The following is a 20,464-nucleotide window of genomic DNA, read 5'->3' on the forward strand; positions in this document are numbered from 1 at the left end:
AATACAAAATGGAGGGAGAAATAGATGTATTATCTACCCCAAAGACTACGACACCCCCCATTAGGCATGGGGGAAATAAACAGTAAGGGAATGACAGCAAAGGTGTCAGAAACCCCCCAAATCACCAGAGGGTTAGAGCCCAGAACAAGAGAACGTAATTGTCTCGGGCTCCCCTTGGAAGTTGATAACGAAGCTCTGATAGACAAAGTAAAACAGAAATTCCAGATCAACATTAAAAATAAAAAAATGGCAACTGTGTGGGGGTACTAGAAAATAAAAACCGGGGTAAGAATCATTACAGTTGCCAAAGAGGACGCAGCCAAGCTCCCAACATTTTTCTGTTTTGGGTGTCCTGCTAAAAACGTAGTACAAGGAAAGCGAGTACGAGCGTCCCTGTACACGATACAGGAAAACTGGGCATGCGCCCAGAGACTATACAAATCCGTTTGCCCCAATCACATATGCAAGTGCGGCGGCTACAAATACATGTACAACAAAAACTGTTAATGAGGAAATAAATGGCGAAAATTTGATTGATTTCGCAAATACGGACATAATTGATCAGACAACCTCACAACTAAATGACACAACAACCACACCTTATGGAAACACTCAGACACCAACAATAAATACCACCGGCAAAGATCTAGAGTGAGAGGAAACAAGAAGAGCTACCTGTTGACATATTGGGAACCAAACCAATGACATCAACATCAACACCGGCGAGCTACCTGTTGACATATTGGGAACCAAACCAATGACCTCAACATCAACACCGGCGCAGAAGCGCAACACACCCTGAAGGGGAGTTGAGCTATGTGTACCAAATACTAAACAAAACCCAAGAAACAGTAATCCCGCCCGTAAGGGCTAAACTCATGAAAAAGATGAAAGACAAGGACCTTGAAACCACGACAGAACAAAAGAAAAACAAAAAAAAAAACAGAAAAACAATGGAATTGAAACGGAAAACGAAAGCGAATACGATTCAGACATGGAAACTATAAACGACTCACAGCTTACAGAAAACAGCAACAATCAGACAAGGCTCTGGGACCAATCCAGAGCCCCACAGGAATGCAAACATAATATAAATTAAAAAATTTAAAAAATTGAATATAACAACTTTAACTGAAATACATACAATTAAATTCTATATAGAAGTGATGCGCCACCTGGGAGTGAAGCAAAAATGGAAGAAACAAACTTCCGGATCGCTACTATCAACAGCAATGGGACAGACAAAGCGAAAGCAGACAAAATACCCAAAGAAACAAACTTTGATGTAATAATGATACAAGAAACACACAATGGAATTACGCCAGAATTCAAATTTTTATTAGAAGACAAACTTCACGCAATAGTGATATGCAACAATTTTACAAATAATGATATTAGAGGTGGAGAGCAACAATAATAAAAAATAAACGGAGTAAGCTGGAAAAGGTTTGAAGAGGGGGGATTTTTGAAGGGACGGTTGCTACATGTTAAAATGTTCAATTGGCATATAATAAATGTGTACATGCCAGCTAATAGAAATAAGAAACTAAATTTTATAGAAAACTTATCTAGCTACCTACAGCAATATTCGATGGAAAATCTAATCACAGGGGGAGATTTCAATTGGGTAGGGGACGAAATTGACAGAACGACTGACCTAACAACCAGTGACAAAATATACCGAACTGAAATGATACATTTATTAAATAAACACAATTTACATGACATTTATAGAAAACTGAACATATTAAGAAGAAAAATTACCTTTAACTATAAACAAAACCAGTCTAGCAGGATTGATAAATTTTACGGGACTTTTTTTGATCCATTAATACATGTATATAATAATATTAAAATAACCAACCAAAAACTATCAGACCATTTCATGGTCACTATGGACCTAAAAATGAAAAAGAGAAAAATGGGGGCCAGGACTATGGAAACTAAATAATAAGATTTTAAATGACAAAGAATGTGTACAAATAATAAAAAAGAAATTGAAACCTTCAAAAATGAAGAAAATATTAATATAATAAATGATTGGGATGTTTTAAAAAACATGAAAAGAATATCTATTGAGTACTCAAGTGGACAGGCCCATGAAAGAGTCTTTGAAAACACCCCATGTAGAACATAAACAGATAAAACAAAGACACAAATACATACTAGATAACACTTAGTTTAAAACCCTACTAACTTCTTCTGTATCTTAAAAACTATACAGCTCCCGCACTGTATGGTTGACCACTACACAATAATGTGGTCTCATAAACAATTTTGGATCTTTCAATAAAGAATAATCAGATAAACTAAATAAAGGAGGCTAACTCGACCCAGGAGAAACACATAGAGAATAAAGAAGTGTGGACCTTGGATCGAGTGTAACCTACCTATCAACATCTTTAAAAACTATTACGAGGAACGACACATAGTATCACTCGAATAATACAATAGGAAATTATATTTTTTTTAACAAAATCTAAATAGTACACCGTTCCATCGTCAAAATTCGAAAACCATAAAACAAATTAAAAGATAAAATATAACATATCATAACGTATCTTAAATCCAAATTATGAAGAAATACAACTGGGAAAGATATTTGATCTATACTTGTTGTCTCAAACGTACAGAAAATATAGCATACACACAATATAGCACCACTACATATAGCAAACACTGAGACCTAGGAGACATCTAGCAAAGGTCACAAAAATTTCAAGGGAAGGAACTTCAAGCAAGGTGAGGGAAACCAGGCTCGGACGAACAACCCTTTAGATAACACTAAAGAAACATAAATACCCCATCAAAAATTCTAAAAACAAAATTTTTATATAAAATTTTGTTTTAAAATAAACATACAACACATCGGAGGGGGAAACACACAAACATAAAATACTTTTTATTTTGATGGAAATGGGGGGGGGGGGATCTGTCTGGTGCCCCAAAAAGAAAAAAAAAAAGTATTATGCCATTCTGGTCACAGTCAGGTTAGAAATTATAATCAGTAATTCAATTGACTTAGTTCTGTGCACTTTTTATCACATTAAACTTGTTCATTATTGAAACCGGTATGGGGGTACAAACAAACGGGTATGTATAGTCAGACTCTAGCGTGTCCTTTTGACTAGACTGTATTTTATATACGGGTATTACAACAACATCAACAAAACATACATTCTGTTTGCCGGAAATTTCTTTGCAAGAAAGAATCCCTAACTATTTGGGTTAGCTTGGCTATTTTACATTTGGTTTGATTGTAGGATTAATCTATGGACTATGAAAGAAGAAAAAAAAAATAGTTCGATCATTCGTAATGTCTCGGTCAGTTATTGTTCGGTCAATAGCCAAAGTGGTCCGAATAGTAGTTATCGACATACACTCGATGATCGTGAATATTTTAGAGCACTGGATGAAGCATGTAATTTTTTTAATAATGCAATCACGGGGATTATCTCAAAGTGTTTCTGATCGAAAGTTTACATTATGCCATCTCTTTCTCTCCCTCTATCATAAAATAAAATAAAAAAAGAATTGATTTATTTCACACTGACGTTATCACTGGCATTCAACAAATCAATCACCACTGACACATTTGAGTAGGTGATTGACTGTTTTTATCCTTTTATGCCTTTGTATTTGATAGCAAAACAATGGTCCTTCTAGCATGCAATTTTTGTCTTAAAACTATATATTTATAACTAATAACATGTTCAAATGTATTCCAGATTCATTTTGAGAAATTCTATGAAGAAGAAATTAGATTCTTGTAAGGAAAGAAAAAGAATAAGACCAGAGTAAAACAAATGTTATCACCTACCGGATAACATGTGTCAAGCTGTTATCACCTACCGGATAACATGTGTCAAGCTTGTTGTAACCTGCATGTAGAAATTATCAATTAGTCCTCTCTATGTTTTGTTATATGGTAAACAAACAAACACCTCAAATTCACTCAAGTTTATTCCTTTCCAAAAAATGAAGCGAATTATCAAGGGGTAAACGAAACATACCTTAAAAGAATCAAGTCTGACCCATTTAAAAGGTTTACATTTATATAATTATAAAAACAATTGTAATTTGCAACCTAAACTTAGTCCAGAGATTTCTTTCTCTTGGTTGCATTAAACTCAAAGAATACTCATTTAATTTGTTGGGTGTGGGGGAGAGGCTAACATATTTTACTCCCACAACCACACATTTCTAGCCATCAGACAGCTTGAAAAATCTTTCTGTAATTTCTGGAAAAAGAACTTATATCAATCATCATACCTGAAAATAACTAACCTTCTTGAGATAATAGAGAAAAAAATCTGGGTTGAAATAAAATACAACGTGCCATATCCCCCTTTGCCAAAATAAATGGATGGTCCCTTAGCTAACAGTTTTTATTTCTCCAAACACACAGCAATTGTAGAAAATGCAAAAGATGTTCTTTCATTTGTAAAGTTTGACTTAATATATTTCCATAATAGCTTATAAAATATTAGAATTTGTTTTCACTTTGTTGATGTCAAAGATGATTGGTTGTTAATGAGCCTACATAAAACAACAGTAATAAAAACATATCACATTCAACATTTCTTGAAATTTGATAATTTTAAATAAAGTGGTTTTGAAAAAGGTGTGAAAATTATGTTTCTCACCTGTCTGCCATGAAGACCAGGATACACATATCTGTACATTATGACATGAAAAATAGTTCCTACAATTCTCTAATGAAAATTTTACCCTTGTATTTTTGGAGAGATATTTTCTACCTGGTTGTTATGGAGCTTTAATGGTCGCTCTGGAAGCTGCAAAATATAAAATAGAATTTGTTTCAAAATACTCCTGGAATAGTTAACCCAAAATAACTATTTCTTTAGATGTCAAAGTATCTTTCTGATTTAGTTGTATTTGAAAGATATTAAAGACAGGATGCTTTCCAGTAAATTTGGCCAAATTCTGTTGAACTAAGTTTCAGAGGTCATTTTTTATTTTTTATTTTTTTTTTGTAATGTGGTCATATTTTATGGCAGTTTGGCATCAGTTGAAAATTAAACGAAAGACCTTCATGACAAAATACTTTCTTTCAACTTGAATTGAATTCTGTTGAGTTCATTTTACAAAATCATTAAGAGGTATGTCTACTATTTTTAGCAATGGTAACTATGTTTGATTAGTTACCAGGATTCTTTTCAAATATTTAAAGAGCTTCTTGCCAGGATTCCAGATTTGTTCACATTTCTGGAGTGCTGCTGTCCAAGAAGAAGCTACTAATTGTAACTGTGAATTACGACAGATCAAGTATCAATAAGCTCATGTGGCCTAACAATCATTTCTGGTCAAATCTGACGTAAAAAAACAGCAACTCTACACAATTTACTCAGCATTTGTTTTCTTAGTTGGCTGAAATCCTTGAACAGTTCTAGAGTCCTGCCACAGAAATGAAAAACTTTACTTTACAGACAGGCATAACAATAGCTACAGGTATATCTACCGTGCTGAAAAATATAATGAGGGGGTAGATAATAAAAAAAAAAAAAAAAGAAACTAGTTTTTAGCATATTTTAAAAACTGTTCTAAATATTATTTAATAATCCTGAATCATTCTATTGTGCACATACACATTCATCATAAAATCATTAGCCAGAAGGGCATAGCCCCATCACCCCATGGGTCCCAACTTGGGACACAGAAATAAGTAAAATATAAAATGTTATATATTCTAATAAGGGTGTCAGTTAGATGCTAACAAACCTGAAACCAACAAATTTTAAAATACTTTTGGATCCAATAACCCCATCCATGGCCATAATCCAAATGCTGGAGTAGAAAAAGGTTAAAGATAAGAGCATGGCACCATATTCAAAATATGCATTAAATTAGATAAGGTTTTTGGACATTAATAATAATAATAATAATAATAATAATAAAATAACTAATAATAATAATAAAAAATAACAATAATAATAATAACAATAATAATAAAATAACAATAACAATAATAATGATAATAATAAAATAACAATAATAAAAATAATAACAATAATATTAAAATAACAACAATAATAATAATAATAATAAAATAACAATAATAATAATAAAAAATAATAATAATAATAACAATAATAACAAAATAATTATAACAATAATAATAATAAAATAACAATAATAATAATAATAATAAAGTGTCCTACTTCTTGACCCCATTGCCATATGTAGGATATAACCCTGGGGCAAAGGTGTTATATTGAGAAAGGAAAGTTGGAGATCATATAATATTCGAAGTATAAAGTGAACTGAATGAGATGTTATTTAAATATTAGAAAAACAAAAGAAAGAGCAAAAATGTCCATCTTTTTACACAATGGTTCCATTCAGGGATAGAACTGAAGCAAAAAAGTTTATAGAGTAGGTGGAATTTTGATCATATAGCACTGAAAACTTTTAGAGAATTGCCAAAGAAGTGAAATAAAACTCAGAGATTATTTGATTTTGTGGGTTTAATGCCATTTTTTAGCACATGATAGGCTATACATGGTGGCCAGTATATTTGGTGGCGGAAGAACCTGGATAAACCCTGAGAAGAACCACAAATCCATGGGAAGCAACTGGCGTGCTTTCACACATACCCTCATTGGATTAACTGAGACCTCAACCTATGTGGATAAAGGCAAGATGTGAGTTATCTGTAACGGCAAGCACCTTAGATGGCTTGGCTAATTAGAAGTATCTACTCTAATGGGGATGCAACACTCCATCAAAATTTTACCTGAAAAGATCAAACCTTCAGAATGTATATCTGCATGTAATAGGCAATTTAACTACCAAAGGACATCCAATTGTGTTATGGGTTGCTGAGCTATGCTGGTTACAAGCAATATCCTATGTAAAGACATTACATAAACCAACAAGGGCCATAACTCTAACAAAACAAATATACAAAAAAAAAAAGTAAGACTAATAGATGATGTGCACACCAACCTAGGTCTCTGCAGTTTGTTAGGAGTAATCAGTAGAACAAGCAGCATAGACACTTAGCTTCTGGTGCATGATGTTATTGCACATCATGGTCTATGTTGTTTGCAGTTGGACTCGACTAATAAGGAAGTATATACAGTACTTTGTAGTAAATAGTATTCCAGATAAGAGTGTATAAATAAGGTCACAAGTTTCCAATTTCAGAAAATCTTATTTACTTCCATTCAAGTAACTGACATGCATTCAAATGTTGATCATAAAATATTGATAAGCAGCATGTGATCCTTCTTCAGAAGAAAGATCATAGCAGTAAAAACAAGAGTCTTTCAAACCTCTACCGGCTGAAAAGAATTTCCAGGAATTCAAGATAAGATCATTTTTTTAAAATGCAGAGTGCTGAAACCATCTATGATATTCTTGAGTGATAAGATTTTCAAATCAGCAGCAGTAAAAGACATGTTTGATTAAGATTGGTACCATTTTTGTTTGGGACATATTTGACACCATTAGAGGACTTGTGAAAATCCCATGTTGGAAAATTATTGACAGGATTTTCAACATGTTCATTGCTACTGCCATATCTAAGGCCAGGTCAGGATCATTTTTATTCAGGACCAACTAGATATATTAATTAATCTTCTGTTGAAAACTCTATGTCAATACGACTTTATATTTACTAATAGTAGGATTAGCAATAACAAGACGTGCCAATGGCTGCTATTTTGGCCATACTGGATGTCATATCCACACCTATTTCATTCAGTACAAACAAGACATTGTAATAAGTCTTCTTGTAAAAACCCATTGTTGCATTGACTTTCCTGCTAGGAAGATTAGCGGTAAGAGTTTCAATATGGCCACTGTCATGGCCATAATGGATATCAGATCAGTGTAAGTTTTATTTCAGACCCACTGTACATGATAAGAAGTCTTCTGGTGAAAATCCATTGCTGATGTGGCTTTAAATTTAGAAGGAGTAGCAATAAAAAGATTTTCAGACAGCCACTGTGGCAGACATATTAGATTTCTAGGTGGTACCATTTTCATTTAGGACCAACTATATACATCACAAGAAGTATTCTGGATGGCAATAACCCCACACTAATTTGACTTCCTGCTCAGGATGAGTAGCAATAACAGGATTTTTAAAGCTGGCCACAATGGCAGCCATATTGAAATTCATATCAATGCCATTTTCATTTACAACCAACTATGCAATGTCTTTTAATGAAAACTCCTGTTAATATGACCATCGTTTTAGATGGAGTAGAGATAACATGATTTTCAAGATGGCTGCTTTGTCAAAGAGAGCTAAAAATGACTATTTCTTGGATATAAAATAGGCAGTTAGAAGAATGGGGTGAAAAATATGGACCTTAAGATTTGGAACAGTCAAACCACCATAGACTTCAATCATAAAAGAGCTATGCTACTGTATCAGTAACTGCATTTCTCATTCACATCTTGACACATTTATTGAAACTATATTCAAAGGACACATTATTGAAACTGTTGGATATTTTTATTACAAGATTACATTAAACCTGAGAAGTCATTAATTTCCATGGCAACAAGAAATTGTGTTTATGTTCCACACATCACCATAGTACCTGAAACCTTCATCAGAAGAATAGACTCATGAATGGCCAGGGACACAAGAGCAAGGACAAACCTACATGCTCTCATGGTGGGCATAAAAAACTTATGTGTTCTCACGGTGGGAATAAAAATGTACAAGCACTCTTGGTGTACATAAAAACATATAGTCTCATGGTGGGCATAAAAAACCTATATGCTCATATGGTGGGAATAAAAGGTACATGCTTTCATAGTGGGCATAAAAAGTCTATATGCTCTCTTGGTGTACATAAAAAATACACATACTCTCATGATGGGCATAAAAACTGATATGCTCTTATGGTGAGCATTATAAAACCAAAATGTAATCAGTGATTACCTCTCGCAAAACTTTCTGCAGTCTCCAGAAGTCACTATAAATATTAATTATCATGCAGAAATAAGTTTATCTTGAGAACTAAATATGAAAACATTCTTTTCTATTTTACGAACATTGATGTACAATAATGAATTGATAAAAATCAAACATGTATATTGTTTTTGTAAGGTTATTTTTTTTACATCATTGTTCTTGGTGTCTGCTTTAGAAGCTATTATCAGTGTCCACCCCCTGAATCCAGACTTTACTGACTGAGTAACACTGGAGGGACAGTGGGTAGTCCATACATAGCCTGTTAATTAATAATTACCTTAATTAGCTACTACAGATAAATACCTAATGTAAGGAGCATGCATATGCAGTCCAAACATCTAATTCCTATACTCATTACACATTACTCAGTTAATCTGTTGAGCAGTAACCAATTATTAAATGCAGTGTAAAGTCATTAAACTGTACTGGTCAGAAACAGCCTTCTGAGTTATCTAGTATCTATCTATCTATATATATATATATATATATATATATATATATATATATATAGAGGAGAAGACTGTGATCTTTAAAACAAAAACTTAACCCATGTTAGGAAAGCATAAAATGTATATCACAGTGACCATCTATGAGTGTAGTACCATGAGAGATGCATCCAATTATCAAGATGTATAACTGGAACATACACAATTCTCACTAACGGAACTTTCAACCAAATGTCAACAAAGTCAATAAAGCATGAACTATAATTCACAGACACCTCATTTTGCAAGTTTCATAATTATATGAAGGGCAGGATGCATACTGCATGCCAAGAACTTACGAGGTAACAAGATAAATGCAAAAACATAACCGAACAAAGCTAGTAAAAGATTAAATATAGGTCACGAGGAGCTTCTTTATGGGTACAGTAATAACTGCAATGCATATCATCATCAATTTCATGATTCTAGCATGATGAATGTCTGAGACATGAATATTAAACACATATGTAACCCAAGTCAGTGATGCATAAAATATAGGCCATAATGCTCTACTTATAAAATGTGAGAATAGCACTCATCAAGATCCATCCCCTCACCAAGCTTCATGATTCTAGATAGAATAGTATGTACATAACATGTATAAAAACCTATGTGGTCATGATCGAAGTGCAAAAACTTAACATAAGCAAACAAACTGCAAAATGTGGGGCACAGTGACCTTTTATGTAGATGTGAGAACTAGCATATATATATAATCAACTAGTTTCATGGTTCAGTTTTGATCAGTAAAAACACATTTTCATACATGAGATATGGGTCACAGCAGTCTACTTTTAAGATTAAGGTGTAGTTATTCATCAAGAAACATCTTCTTGCCAAGTTTCATGATTCAGCTATAAGATTAGGAAGTAGAAACCTATTTGGTTATCATTTAAAACAGAAACCTAAAACATAAGGTAGTAAAATATGGAAAGTAGGTCACAGTGAGGTTGTTTCAAAACTAATAGAAATGTAAACAAGCATATTGATGATTCTGACATAAACACTGTTTAAGAATGAACTCAAATCAGTAAAGCACAATACATGTATATGGGTTACAATAATCTACTTTTGTAATGTAGTTGTAGTACTCATCAATATACATCCCTGGCCAAGATCCATGATTCTATGAATAACAGAATGTTTACAGGGTGCAAAAAACTATTTGGTCATATGCTAAATGCAAAACCTTAATATAAACCAGTAAAATAATGAAATGTTGGTCAGTTTCTTTTGTTGTAAGAGTGTGGTACTGTACCAGCAGAGACGCATACAAACACAGTTTGATGATTCTTACATAGAGCTCAAGAAATAAACTTAAAGCACACAAGTTAACCAAAGTCAGAGATGTGTGAAATATGGGTCACAGTGATGTATTTCTATGATGTGACTGTAAATCTGATCAAGACAATCCCCTCTCTAAGTTTCATAATTATTTTATAAATATATACACAAATAAACAAACACACACATAGGGTGCCAAAACCCCTTTTGCTGCCGACTAAATGCAACAAGACTTCTGTGAATGGTATGTTACATGCTATCCATGTTTCATAGTCCTCTTTTGAGTTAATTGAAATTTGTATGCACAAAACACTTTTCTTCTTTTGGTCACAGTGACCTTGAATTTTGATCTTGTGACCTCAAATATGTCAGGTTTCTTACTTACCCATGTGTAAGCCATCAACAAATTGTAGTCCAATTATGTATGTAAAACTAATGTTATTGGGTGCAAAACCATTTTCTTCTTTCAGCCATAGTGACCTTGGCCTTTATACCCTCAAAATGATGTGTTTCTCCATTACCCTAACCACAAGCTATACAGTAAACTTTGTCCAGGAAAGGGTTGTAGAAATAATGTTACTGTGTCAAAACTATGTTTATTCTTTCAGTTACAGTAACCTTTAACCTTCTGCCTCAAAAAAATTGATAGGCTTCTTCATTACTCAAGTGCAAGCCATTTCACAAAGTTTGGTAACAGCAGATAATGGATAAAGATACCAACAGTTTATGTGCACAAACCATTTTTCTTCTTTCAGCTTCAATGACCTTAATCTTTGACCTTTTGATCCCAAAACAAATTCATTTCTTTCTTAACCAAACTGTAAGCCAACCAAAAGGTTTGGTAGCTGTAGACGGTGGAGAACTCAAGATATTGTGCATAAACTAATTTGTTCTCTCTTTCAAGGTGATCTTGACCTCGTAGCTTGTGACTCTACAATCCATAGGATTCTTCCTTACCCGAAGTACTTGCCATCCACAAAGTTTGAAAACTGTAAATGGTGGACATCTTAAGTTTTATGACAAGGAAATTAGTAAGAGACAGATGGATGGAAAATAACATAAACAACATCATACACTCTGCCTTATTTAATGAATGCCAAGACTTATAAAGAAAAAAAGTTGAGATTAAGTGCACCTGTTCTTATTCATAAGCCAACATTAGTACAATTGCACTCTTTGTAAAGGTGAGCTAACAATGAGAAAAGTGTTCACTGAACCTAACTGCCAATCATATATCTGATATACTGATATACCTAATACAAAACTGTGCTGGATGGATGAATAAGGGTCAAGCTAGACTTGAATGTTAGTGATAAGTGACTTGGCTTTTTGGACAGAACAGGGATAAGTGAGAGTCAAATTTTGAACAAAAATAAATTGCTTGTTCTAGTGGCAGCTGATTAACAATTTATACATACTGGTGATTGAAATAATGTAATCTAGATACTCCTATCAGTTAGAATTAATTACAGTGAATGGTTTCTGTAGTTCTGCTGTACTCATGTCAAGCCATACGGTAAAAATATATAGTGCAAAGACAAAAAAGGGCACATGAACCTTTAATAACCAATGTCATATATGGAAGTGTGACCATGTATTTCCTGTTGATGATACTTGTACATTCCATTAACGAGTACTGTTTTAATGATCAATAACCAATGTCATATATGGAAGTGTGACCATGTATTTCCTGTTGATGATACTTGTACATTCCATTAACGAGTACTGTTTTAATGATCAATCAACTTTCAAAACATAAGTCTTTCAATGTGGAAATGTTTCTTATGCTGTCAAGATGGATATCAACACCTATAATGGCTGAAATATGTTTAGCCTGGGGATACAATGATGCAACTACTAGCTGGGCTGAGAGAGCATCTCAAAAACCAGAAACTAAGGTCACTGAATATCATAAACAATAACAGGATCAAGTAATTCTGAATTTCCATAGTGAAGAAGATAAAGTTTACATTTTTGGGGCAAATTAGTCACCCACTTTGAATGGTAGTGTGACCCCTCAATGAATGGACAGACAGCCAAGAATAACATCATATGCCCTCTTCAAATTCATTATTTGTCATAAAAATTATTACTACAGATATATAAATGGGATTCTTTAAGTTAAACATGACCATGTACTGTGAAGTCCTACATATACAATTACAACAGATATATATAGAGAATTCGTAAGAAAAGTTTATTATGGTTTCACACATTTAGTTACAAAAGATGTATCTGGGATGTATTAGAATGTTAATCATGACCACATAGTGTTATGTCCCACACATGTAAAGTCCTGTTCATTCAATCACAATTAATCTACCGGTATATGAGGTTTATAGAAGTAAATTATGGCAACATGAAGTCAAGTCATATATATATATATATGAGATTATTTAAAAGTTAATTATGGCCACAAACTGTTAAAACCTACACAAGCAAAGTTGCTAGAATTGATAGCTGTCATATGTGGCAGACCAACTAACAGCAGTTGACCAATCAGGAAGACTGTTGACAAAATCCTGTAGCTCATTGGTCATTTTGTTTTTGCCATGGAGATAGTGTCCAGCTAAAGCCATGTCAATGATTGATTCCTTGCCTTCCAAATTTCTTTTACTCTGAAGAAAAGACAAATTGAGTTTTTAATTAACTTTAAGTAAATTCTGATGATAATAATTAGTGTATAATTCTTTTTTCTTTATCAAGATATCTCTTAAGGAATTAATCCTTTCCATTACAGACTCTTAAAAGCACTGTCAGAACATCTATACTGTATTCATGCTTAAAGCATTAAATGATATTTTTTTACCTGGATACAACATTATATCTTTGTTACATTCCCTGCATATAGAAATATATGCAGTTGACTTTTGACCTTGAGATGCAATACTAAACATTGTTTACTGATGATTTTAATATATAAAAAACTCATAATGAAACTATTGGTATTTTGTAAGCTATCAAGTGATTAAGCTTTCATGTGATTAAACTTTCATGTGATTAAAGCTTTCATGTGATTAAGCTTTCATGTGATTAAGGGGGCGCTCACCAATTAATATGTACTTTAGAGAGAGTGACGTATGTAAGGTGAAGTAGTTCGCATTTAAAACATGTACAATAGAGAGAATGTTGGCATACCTGTATGCTACAGTAATGTAATGTGGATGTCATTTCTTTGGATATTGTACTTTTGGAAATTTTACATGATTTAAGCACACTGCTAACTAAAATGACTGCTCCCTTGTGTTAAAAAGTCAGCCTGAATTAGTCTAAAGTACACTATACATAGCAGCTATTAAAATAGGGAAAATGAATTTTGCCAGACTAGACAATGTCAGCTTCTGAAAGTGCAATGAATGAATTACCAAATATATAAAATGTAAAAAAAGTTATCAGCTCTTTTTTATACAATTTACCTCTTAAGTTCAGGAAGTGAAAATGACCAAGTAGAGCTAGCACTTTTTTCAAAGGTGCACATTTGAAGTACGGCCAAGCTGTATACTCTATAACCCATAGTACACCCATCAATCATACACCAAAATAAAGGGAATTAAAGGTTCTTTTAATTATACCTAAGATATACAAGGTCTTTTTTAAACAGCCAGTATAACTAGTGAGGAAAGCTGGGGAAATTCTTTTTCTTTAAAATCCTAACCCTATGCAAAATACGCAACTGTAGAGCACCACCTAAGCTTTCATGTGATTAAGCTTTCATGTGATTAAGCTTTCATGTGATTATAGCTTTCATGTGATTATAGCATGAATGTGATTATAGCTTGAATGTGATTAAGCCTGAATGTGATTAAGCTTGAATGTGATTAAGCCTCAATGTGATTATAGCTTTCATGTGATTAAGCTTGAATGTGACTATAGCTTTCATATGATTACAGCTTGATAGTGATTATAGCTTTCATGTGATTATAGCTTTCATATGATTGTAGCTTAGCTTTCATGTGATTATAGCTTTAATGTGATTATAGTTTGAATGTGATTAAGCTCGAATGTGACTATAGCTTGAATGTGATTATAGCCTGAATGTGATTAAGCCTGAATGTGATTATAGCTTGAATGTGATTAAGCTTGAATGTGATTATAGCTTGAATGGGATTAAGCCTGAATGTGATTATAGCCTGAATGTGATTAAGCCTGAATGTGAATATAGCTTGAATGTGATTATAGCCTGAATGTGATTAAGCCTGAATGTGAGTATAGCCTGAATGTGATTAAGTCTGAATGTCAATATAGCTTGAATGTGATTAAGCCTGAATGTGAATATAGCCTGAATGTGATTATAGATTTCATATGATTACAGTTTGATAGTGATTATAGTTTGAATGTGATAACTTGAATGTGAATGTTGCCTGAATGTGATTGTAAGTTGAATATGATTGAAGTCTAAATGTGAATCATTCTTATCTCTTAAAATCTGAGTTGTACATTCCAGGATGTTTTTCTCCCAATCAGATACAATTATATTTATTTTTAACATGTTTTTACATGAACCATGTCTTTTAGATGCAGACATCTGGTGTGAAGAAATAAATTATGAGTTGAAAACTTCCATGCCATGATGGTACTGATCACATATCAGTCTCTGCAAACAATAAAGTGGACTGTCGATGAAAAGTGAGTGATCATCGTTATCGATATGATTAGATTTGACATAACAATCAGAATAATTGATGGAATCACCACCGGGAAGGACAGTGACACATAATGTATATACTAACTTGTAAGTTGAGTCAAAGTACAAACTGCACAGACCAGAACTGTCATTGCATAATTCTATGGGAGATCTGGGTCTGTGCAGTTTGTTAGGATTAGTAAGTAAAACAAATAACATAAACCTTGATCTGCAGGTGCATTACATTATGGTAGATCAGAATCTTTGTTGTCTGCAGTTTGATTTGACTTACAAGTGTGTATATAGGGTACATTTGGTACAGTCTGAAGTTCTCTTATTAGTAAGGCAAAAACAAATATGTTTCCTATTGCACTGGTTTTAAAATTAGGGTCAAGGTAGGTAGTTTTTGTTGTTGTTTTTTAAACCACTATATATACTGTAATGAGTAGTATACATAATGTACTAAGCACCTCAAATACTGGACTAAACCAGCTTAATTAGATGCACAAATCAATGTTTGGGAAAAAAAATTAAATAATTTTTTTGAACACATATATTATAATGATTAGTGTATATAATGCATCAAGTGATTAAGTTCTGTGTGTTAGGTGCACAAATCAATATCAGAAAGTTTAAAAAAATTATTTTGAATTTTTAAAAAAAATGAATTTTATTTTTTACACTGGCAGGAAAAAAGTGCTTGTTCAGCACTGTAAAACAGGGAGGTCAGCCAACCTGAAACATTTTTTTGTTGTTGTTGGCCTAAGTGCTGGTTGAAATAAAATAATCCAGTTACAGGCTGGAAGAGTGGTAATAAAATATTTATTACATGAAACCGATAGTGAGGAGAACTTCCACTTCCACTAAATTTTTTATGAAAACATGATATAAAACAAATCTGCCAATTTAACAGTTCATCCATACAAAATATTTTTCAGCATACTGTAAATGACACAGACATAGAGTCTCAAAATAACGGTATGATTAAGTTACAAGAAGAAGTTATTTTTCAATTCCAGCTGGAAAGGAAATACTGTATATACACACTTATAAGTCAAACTGCAAACTGCAAGATCTGCCATCACATAATACATCAGCAGATCTGGGTCTATACAGTTTGATAGGAATAATCAATAAAACAAACAATACAGTACCTGATCTGTTGGTACTGTATGCAATGGCAGATCAGGGTCTATGTTGCTGGCATTTGGATTCAACTTACAAGCAAGCACATATATGCAACTAATCAAAAGTGAGTTATATGCAATTTCTCAAAAATAATTCCATTGTAATAGAATTTCTTTTTTAGTGATTTAATTTAATAAATTTCCACTAATACTTATATATTAAAACACTTGCTTCATGTGAAAAAATAAATAAGTATTGTCCCTAGCCTGTTTAAGAAGGATGTTATACCCTGCCCTCCCTAAGTGGTGCCCTGCCCACTTTGGGGTGTACCCACTCCTCTCAGGGGCCTGCCCTGTAATAAAATACTGTGGTTCAAGACAAGATAATTATATATGGTAAAAATTCTACATGTATAATGACCCTGACATCATGTACCCCAACTTTCACTTGCAGTGCAAATATCAACCTAAGTGTATTATTGGAGTTCATTATAATGCCCTCTTTAAAATGGGTGCTTTCAAAATTATGAGAAAATACTTCATTTAAAATGCCCTGACAAGCAACCAGCATCCTTCCTTGACAAATGGTTTGGGGACAAAATTGACAAGTATGAGAAATATTCCAAATATATTTCTTTTAATATTATCATTAATTATATTGTAAATCTATAAATAATAAATCGACTTACCATGAGATCAATGGAGAACTGCCAAGGTGAAGAAGGTTTCTCACCATGAGAGTAGTAGACAAAATAAGTTGTCTCATTGAGATCATCAGGGAGATTGACAGGGGATGGAAGGTTTGGTGACAGAGACCATCGCAGTAACCTGACATCTGGATAGGTTCGCACACACATGGTTGTATGGTCAGGACCTGCTCCAAATATAATTTCATTTTTTAAGCTAAATAGTCTCAGAGGCTATGAAAACAACCAAAATCTGAGCAATACTTTTCAAAATGATTTTTTTGGGGTAGAAAATGCTGTACTTGGAGGGTCATTTTGTAATGCATATTTTGGTCAGACTGTCCCATTCATTATGTATGCCTGTCCATTCAGGTCAGACTTTCCCATTTATTTTGTATGCCTGTCCATTCAGGTCAGACTTTCCCATTCATTATGGATGCCTGTCCATTCAGGTCAGACTTTCCCATTCATTATGTATGTCTGTCCATTCAGGTCAGACTGTCCCATTAATTATGTATGCCTTTCCATTCAGGTACTCATATATTTGTCTGTGATAGGAAAAACACAAACTATAAATGTTTCCACACGACATGGATATGCCTGCCAACATGTTGCAATTGAAGGCCCAAGTTCCAAGTTCAAACAAGGTCTATAACTCTATTACTTCTTGTGAAAAACATTTAAATCGATCCTGACCAAGGTCCATAATTCTTACAATAATGCCTGTTACTTTATTTGGTTTTAATCCCATTTTGAACTAGGTCATTTTAATGAAAAGCTTAATACCAGGTCTGGTTTCAATCCATCATGATCAAATTTTTCAAAAGTTATTGAGTGGAAATGGAAGTGCAAAGTTTTATGTCAATCTTTGGCCAAAACTCCATAAACTTTAGCTAGAAAATGGTAAAAACCAGACTTGACCTTATGTTTTGTTATACAAAGCACTATACCATGTTATGTTTTAAACAAAAAATTTAATTAGAAGTTATCATAAATATGGGGAAACTTAAGTGCAAAGTTTTAAGTCAAACATCAGACATACATGTAACTCAATATAATTATGTCAGAAAATGGTGAAAATCAGACTTGAGACTTTTTAATGTAACATCTCAGACCAAATCTTAATTAAATCCATGAAGTCTGTAAAACTTACAGAGGGGAAACAAAATTTGTGACAGGATGTGACATGATATAACATGAATAGACATGAGTAATGTTACATATGCCTTCACAGGTGGCAAATACTGAGGGAACAAACCCCACATATCTTGACTTCAGAAGTGAAATTTTGTACACATTTTTGTATTAAAAAAAATGTGTAAAACATATGAAAAAAGTGAATAGGTCCCTGTTAATACACAGGATTTATTAAAAATAATAACTGGAAATTAATGATATATTCATAATCTATTCCTTCAAGCACGCATGCTCTTCTTGTAGGTACATTTAATTTTAAAGTATATTTGGATATAATAAAGTGATAGCGTTGTTATGGCAATTATCATCATTGGAAGGAAGAGATTATGTGTAACAAGTTTTAATAATAAAGAATACATTTATATACTTAAACATTAAAAGTGGTATATGTAATTAATAAATGTGGACATAGATAATGATTAAATGTAGGCACTGGTAATTATTAAATGCAGATATAAGTAAATATGTAATGTATGCATAGGTAACTATTTAATGTACACATACGTAATTATTCAATGTATGCTTCTATTGGTAAATATTTAATGCATGCATAGATAACTATTCAATGTAGACATAGGTAATTATTCAATGTAGACATAGGTAATTATTAATGCTGGCATGGTTAATAAATAAATGTAGACATAGGTAATTATTAAATGTAGGCATCAATAATTAATACATTATTCAATATAGATAACTATTCAATGTAGACATAAGTAACTATTCAATGTAGACATAGGTAATTATTCAATGTAGACATAGGTAATTATTAATGCTGGCATGGTTAATAAATAAATGTAGACATAGGTAATTATTAAATGTAGGCATCAATAATTAATACATTATTCAATATAGATAACTATTCAATGTAGACATAAGTAACTATTCAATGTAGACATAGGTAATTATTCAATGTAGACATAAGTAACTATTCAATGCAGACATAGGCAATAATTCAATGTAGACTTAAGTAACTATTCAATATAGACATAGGTAACAATTCAGTGTAGACATAGACAATGATTCAAAGCAGGGATAGGTAATGACCCAAATTTTAGGCCATTAGTTTGATTTTCTAAAGAGATTCATTTGATACCTATTCCATGCAAAGAGTTGTGTTCAGTTGAAATAATACAGACATGTAAGTAAAACAGAGAGAACTATTTGGAGTATGATACCATATGTACAGTACCTGCTTTTAAATTGAGTCCAACTGCAAACTGCACGGACCCAGTTCTACCATGATTACATAATGTGGCAGTAGTTCAAGGTCTATGTGAATTGTGAGGAGTAATCAATACAAACATAAAAACTCATTGATATGATGGTACATATGGGGACAGCTGTTCAGGGTCTATGTGGATTGTGAGAAGTAATCAATACAAACATAAAAACCCATTGATCTGATGGTTTATATATGACAGCAGTTCAGGGTCTATGTGGATTGTGAGGAGTAATCAATACAAACATAAAAACCCATTGATCTGATGGTTTATATATGACAGCAGTTCAGGGTCTATATGGATTGTGAGGAGTAATCAATACAAACATAAAAACCCATTGATCTGATGGTTATATATGACAGCAGTTCAGGGTCTATATGGATTGTGAGGAGTAATCAATACAAACATAAAAACTCATTGATATGATGGTACATATGTGACAGCAGTTCAGGGTCTATATGGATTGTGAGGAGTAATCAATACAAACATAAAAACCCATTGATATGATGGTACATATGTGACAGCAGTTCAGGGTCTATGTGGATTGTGAGGAGTAATCAATACAAACATAAAAACTCATTGATATGATGGTACATATGTGACAGCAGTTCAGGGTCTATGTGGATTGTGAGGAGTAATCAATACAAACATAAAAACCCATTGATATGATGGTACATATGGGACAGTAGTTCAGGGTCTATATGGATTGTGACTATAAACAATACAAACATAAAACCCATTGATATGATGGTACATATGGGACAGTAGTTCAGGGTCTATGTTGTTTGCTGTTGGACCTGACTTTTAAGCAAGTATATATGGAATATCACTATCAAAAAGATGTAACAGAAAGACATGAAACTTAAATTTTGCAGACAAGTT

General features: G+C 32.9%; 1 protein-coding gene across 6 annotated transcripts in view; it reads right to left on the reverse strand.

Annotated features, from left to right (window-relative positions):
- Positions 1-1,686: 1,686 nt before the first annotated feature.
- LOC149808579 (endoplasmic reticulum metallopeptidase 1-like) overlaps positions 1,687-20,464 on the reverse strand; it is a 78,365-nt gene continuing 59,587 nt past the window's right edge. For 2 of the 6 annotated variants that reach the window (XM_089979538.1, XM_089979495.1), the window contains exons 13-14: positions 17,166-17,350; positions 6,532-13,343 (exon numbers count right to left, since the gene is read on the reverse strand). In XM_089979538.1, coding sequence (XP_089835664.1) covers positions 13,173-13,343; positions 17,166-17,350 — 356 coding nt within the window. In that variant the 3' untranslated portion in view covers positions 6,532-13,172. Of the gene's footprint in view, positions 4,797-6,531; positions 13,344-17,165; positions 17,351-20,464 lie in introns of those variants that run through there. The other 4 variants (XM_089979511.1, XM_089979504.1, XM_089979529.1 and 1 more) reach the window with 4 other exon arrangements.

This window comes from Sinohyriopsis cumingii, chromosome 1 (genome assembly GCF_028554795.1).
Source record: "Sinohyriopsis cumingii isolate HCF-2022 chromosome 1, ASM2855479v2, whole genome shotgun sequence".
NCBI lineage: Eukaryota > Metazoa > Mollusca > Bivalvia > Unionida > Unionidae > Sinohyriopsis > Sinohyriopsis cumingii.